This window comes from Carettochelys insculpta, chromosome 1, assembly GCF_033958435.1.
Source record: "Carettochelys insculpta isolate YL-2023 chromosome 1, ASM3395843v1, whole genome shotgun sequence".
NCBI lineage: Eukaryota > Metazoa > Chordata > Testudines > Carettochelyidae > Carettochelys > Carettochelys insculpta.
In genome coordinates, this window is record NC_134137.1 from 121,713,175 (window position 1) to 121,719,081 (window position 5,907).

The following is a 5,907-nucleotide window of genomic DNA, read 5'->3' on the forward strand; positions in this document are numbered from 1 at the left end:
CTGTGGTCTGAAGAAGTGGGTCTGTCCCACGAAAGCTCACCTACTAAATTATTTTGTTAGTCTTTAAAGTGCTAGTTGACTGCTTTTTTGTTCTAGATGGGCTTACTCTTTCCCTGAAAGAACCGGTACACAGCCTGGAGAATCAAATTTCTTCGGTGCCTAGGAGTGCTTTTGGGCAGCTTTGTCTGATCTACCAGCTGCAGCCCTTCCTGGATAACCATGACTTGGCTACAGTTATCCATGTTCTTTTTAGACCCTGAATGGATAACTGCAATGTGTTTTATTTGGGACAGACTCTAAAGAGACTTCAGAAACTTTAATTTGTCCAGAATACAGCTGCTTGAGTTTTAACAAATAGTTATTATGCAGAGCCCATTATGCTGGGTCTGTGGCAGCTGCATTGGCTTCCAGTATGTTTCCAGGCACAATTTAAGGTCTTGATTATGACCTATAAAGCCCTAAATGGGTTCGGCCCAGGGTATCTAAAGGATCTTCTTCTCCCATATGAACCTGCCCAGGGGTTGAGGTCAGCTGGGGAAGCTCTGCTCAGTGTTCCCCCACTTAGGGAGATAAAATTAATATCTACTTGAAGGAGGACCTTCTCAGCTTTTGCTCCAAAGCTCTGGAATTTTCTTCCCCAGGATATTCTCATGGTGCCCGTGCTAGCAATGTTTTGGCATCAGGCTAAAGCCACCTTTTTATTTGTGCTTTTATTGGTGTTTGAGTCTGTGTGTGTGTCCCTCCTCTTGAGATGTCATAGTGAGTTTTATGTCCTTTGTGTTTTCATACTTCTAATTTTTTATATGGATTTATATTGTTTTTTAAAAAATTTTAAGCTGCATTGAATATTTTAAATAGAGAGGTAGGATACAAACAAATATTTTAAATAAATAAATAAGTTACAGGTTGAACCTCTTTCATCTGGCACCCTCGGGAACTGACCAGTGCTAGATGAGAGAATTTGCTGGATCACAGGAAGTCAATATTGTCTAGCACAATACCAACTCTTCCACTGCTTACTGGGCTCTTAGAAGGCATTTAGGAGTAGACACCTAAATAACAGCACAGAATGCTAAGAGCCAGGGCTGATGGCTGTAAACAAACTTTTTGGGCCCACAGAAAACCTGGCCACACCCATGAAAAGTGGTCATCTGACTAACAAAAATCATTCTGGATTACACATGTTGCCAGACGAGAGTGTTCTGGATTAGAGAAATTCAACCTGTAATTTCAATGGTAATAAGATTAGGCCCTCTTATGGCATGATATCAACACATACAGTCTTTTGCGTCTCTCTGATCTACGCTGTAATTATTTATAGCTAATACCCAAGGTAAGAAAGTTGGTAAGCATGCATATGTCAGTGGTTTTTATGAAGTCACATTTTAAAGGTTGCAGCTGCATGGTTTGTATTGTGCACTAGTCATCCATTAATATGGGCAAACTGCCTTTCCAATGTCTATTTTAATGAGCTGTGAAAAAAATTTGAATCACTAAAATAAAATCTGGATGAAATAGATCTTATGAATTAGCATTAGCTGGTATATATTGGTATGTTATAATAAGAAATTGTAGAAAAGTCTAAAGATGCATAAACACTTATTCCTTAATGTAAACATTTATTTTGTAGCTTCTTAAAAAGCCTGAAAAAGGAGATGACCTGGTCAGTGAAATGAATAAGGAAAAAGGAGAAGAAGCTGATATTGAAGAAAGCAAATGGGAGAAGTCACCTGGATCTGGGAGTATAAAATCCAAGCCATTGGAAGGTTCACCAAAGGAATCTAAGGAAAAGTAAGTACTGTGTATCTTGTGGAGTTGCAGCTTGGATCCTGAACAGCCCTATTGTGAGGTTTTCAGTGGAACTTAAGTGGTGCATTATCCTTGTGCAGATTTCAGCACAGGGACAGATTTTTGCTTTGTCAATGTAGCCATCTACTTTTTTTTCCCTCAGTTTTCCTATTTGTAAAATAGATGTAGTAACAGCTTACCTTCCATGGCATAACTAATTAATGTCTGTAAAGTGCTTTTGATGTACAGGTTGAACCTCTGTAACCTGGAACTCTCTCGACCAGCAAACTCCATATTACGCCTCGATTTTAGTTAACTGGATGACCACTTATCATGGGTGTGGCCAAGTTTCGCATGATTCCATAAACTTTGTTTACAGCCTCTAGTCCTGGTTCTCAGTGTTCTGTGCTGTTGTTTAGGTGTAATTTATCCCGAAATGCCTTCTAAAGCCCCGTAAGCAGTGGAAGTGTTGGTAATGTGCAAGAAAATATTGACCTCCCATTGTCCAGCAAATTTTCTCGTCCAGCGCCGGTCAGGTCCCAAGGGTGCCAGACAAGAGAAGTTCAACCTGTACCTGTTTGAAAGGTGCTATGTAAGTGTGAAAGTCTACTGCTCTTTCACTACAGTGTTCAAGCACTTGTCATTATTGCTGGAAAGTCCTACAAGGCAGGCTCAGCTAGCACCTTGTTCCATCTTCACACAGCAGAATATTTTTATTTCCACTGAAATGGACTGACAGGAAGGTTTGCTCTGTATATAATAGCAGTAATATTCATGACATATTAATAATATCCACTTTCTTTTGTTGTATAATCAAATAAAAGCCATAATTTCATCCTATAATTTTAGTTATATGAAACAATCGTATATATAACCTAAGTAGGAGTTATGTGCATTCATCAAAGGAGACTGTGTTTTAAAACATCTTAGCAATGCACTGACAAATTTGCAATTTTGTCTTCTTCACAGCTCTGATGTTCTACATGTAAATGGCACATGGTTTTTCATACTATCTGTTAGATACTTTATTATTATAAAGATCTGCTATTAAGCCTTGTGAAATATTTACATAGAAACTTAAGCTGAAATTAATGATAGAATACAACTTCGTCCGATCCAGTCTGAATCGAAGGAAATTGTATCACGTGGCAGGACAAGCTAATATCATGTCATTTAACAATATGGCAGACACATCTATTATTTTTGATATCTGACAACTGGCATTTTCATGAGTATTTAATAGCTTTAGAAATACATTTCTTCATGCACAATTCAACAAAAAAATCAATATTTTTGATTCCTCTATAATGATGATTATATTTCTAACTTCTGCAAAAACTACAGGAGTCCTCCATGGCCAGCTGTGAAAATTCAGAGTTCCGGGAACTTGAAATCCAGCTGTGACCTCTCTTGAGAAAAATGGTCAATGGATCTATGACATTTCTGTGACCTCTCTTGCCCCCAGTCTCTAAAGCAGCCCAGAAGGAGCATCTGTGGGGCGGGATGCCACCACATTCTGTGGACTGTCCTTCAGTGTTGCCAACACTTGGGATTTTTTTCATGATTGATGGGACTTCAGATGGGGCTGGAGCTTTCTTGTTATGATGGAATAAGCTCCAGTCCCTTCACAAAATACAGATCTGCAGAAGCTCTCCTCACTGTTTTGCTGTTTTTTCTGTCACCGTACTCATAGACTGAGTTCTAATGTTCTGGGCATAATCAGCATCGGTTGGAGCAGTGGTGAGGATGTTGCTGTGGTGTGAGCAGGGGCATGGGCCTGTGCAGTGGCTATTCTGGATCCCAGGGACATAGCACCAGGCCCAGGGTGCACACTCCAGGGTCTCCTAGTCCGTTGTGTCAGAAGAACGTACCTTACCACTTCCCAGAGAACGTCCCAAGCCTTGGGGCTCCAAGACAGCTTTGCTCCATGGTTCAGGTCACACCAATGTAAGCATATTTTTAAGAAAAACTACAAGATGTTCTAAAAACTATGCCACAACCTCAGCCTTAATGTTATGTAATTAGCGGGATGGCTGTTACCTACAAGGGGTTTTTGATGTTCCTAAGCATCTCTAGCTGCATCTTGAGGTAACAGCCCTATCTTGGGTGGATATGCCTACAGTGTGTGACTTGATATTTACATGAGAGATTTGACCCAGAGAGGTGTGGGCTTTTTGACTTTTTAAATGGATAAGGCAAACAAGTGCAAACAGTTTTGCTTCAAAGCAGTTCATATAGGACAATCATCCTGTGGGCTCTTTCCAGTTTGAAGCTCTTGGAACAAAGGAGAAAAAAAAAAACAGAGGAAAGGGAAAAAAAAGTTGCAAGTAGTTTGCCTGCCTTAAATAAATAAATGCTCTCTCAATTAACTCAACTCTGTTAAATTGCCTGGGCCATATCAAGACCCTAATTAAACTACTATGCCTTGTAAGCTAGAAGGCTATAGATGCTTTCTCCATGTTGTAGTGAACCGCAAACATTTCCAGTTAACGGTCATCCCTTTTGGTCAGTCAGCACCCCCCTCAAGTGTTTATCACGTGGCAGTAGAAGCCACCGTCCTGAGAAGAAGGCAGGTGCAGGTCTTCCCATACCTTGATGACTGGCACAGGCCTCCTTGGCAGTGTCCTGGCCCACATCTTGGCCCAAGAGATCTTCATGGTGGTGACTCAGTTCTTGGTTCACACTTTCACTTCTCATTATGCCATTACCCAGAATGACAGGGATGATGCAACATTCCATAGAGTGGTGCTTCAATCTGCAGTTCCATTAACTGCAAACCCATCTCCCAGATGAAGCTTGGGAGTCACCTACCTGGAATCGACATGAGGAAGCACTTGAAGAAGAAAAATGTTTACTTGCCTTCTTGTAACAGTTGTTCTTTGAGATGTGTTGCTCATGTCCATTCTAAGACCCATGTGCCTTCCTCTCTGTTGGGGTTCTGACAAGAAGCAACTGAAGAGGTGGCAGGTTGGCAGTGTCTGACATTTGCTGCCATAAAGGCGCAACTCCAGAGGACTCCACAGACAGCCTGAATGGTGCTACTATGGGAAAACCTTCCAATGACTGTGCATGCAGCGTACACACACCTACTTGAACGGGACACAAGTAATACCTCTTGAAGAACAACAGTTATGAGAAGTAAGTAAACATTTCTTTTCTTGAAGCATTATGCAAGAAAGCGCAAATGTAACTCTAGCACTGGGATTTTTAGGGATGTGCTTCTTGGCGATGCAAAGGGTTAAATGTTCTCGTAATGGCATATAGAAGAGTAAAAAGAATTTGTTCAGTGACTGAACAAGACAGATATGTTGAGCTAACTAGCTGAAGAAATGGTACATCATGAATAGCCTACATGTTTTAATAATACCTACTGTTTAGGGAGCACTTCTTGTCTGTTGATCTCAAAGCTCCATACAAAGTAAGTGACTATCATTATCCTTGTTCAATAAAACTAAGGCTCAGAGAGATAAAAGTTATTAGCACAAGGTTACTTATTGGAAATAGAACTCTGTTACCTGAATCCAGTCTAAGGTTATAGTATATGTAGTACGCTAATACAAAGTGAGTTGGTAGATACTGATACAGATACACTCCCTCTGAGGGGTGTCCTACTTTTGAAGGTTCAGGTATGGTAACCCTAGATTATGTAAGACACATATTTAGAAGTGTGTGCCATGTTTTAATATCTCTGTAATTGTGAAAGGTTCTGGTATGTTGCTGACACAGGCCATATGTAGCTCTTTACTCCCTCCCCCATTCTTTGTACCTCCACTCCCATTCAGCCTTTGCTCCAGTCTGCCTTCCCCCACTGAGCCAGTATCTGATCCCCACCACCTAGTATCTCATGCTATCTGTCTCCCCATAGCCTCTGTCTCCTGAGCTGGCCCTCTGCAAAGAAGGTGGTGGTGGACAATCTGCAGTCCATGGGCTGTGTGGCCCACGAGATGTTTTGTTGACCATTTCCCATGTGCGGTGTTGTCAGATTTGGCTGGTTTCAATTTGTGTGGTTTTTTTTTCCTACTGGTATTCTTAACATGCCACACACAAAGCCAAGGGCACATGAAGTAAGGTAGGTGATGATTGCACACAACATTGACTATACGAGCCATGTACTTAACT

The 5,907-nt window shown here is 41.0% G+C and overlaps 1 protein-coding gene across 1 annotated transcript in view; it reads left to right on the top strand.

The window, feature by feature from the left end:
• UPF3A (UPF3A regulator of nonsense mediated mRNA decay) overlaps window positions 1-5,907 on the top strand; it is a 47,808-nt gene that overhangs the window by 28,707 nt on the left and 13,194 nt on the right. The window contains exon 8 of the mRNA XM_074986206.1: window positions 1,631-1,791. Coding sequence (XP_074842307.1) covers window positions 1,631-1,791 — 161 coding nt within the window. The remainder of the gene's footprint in view (window positions 1-1,630; window positions 1,792-5,907) is intronic.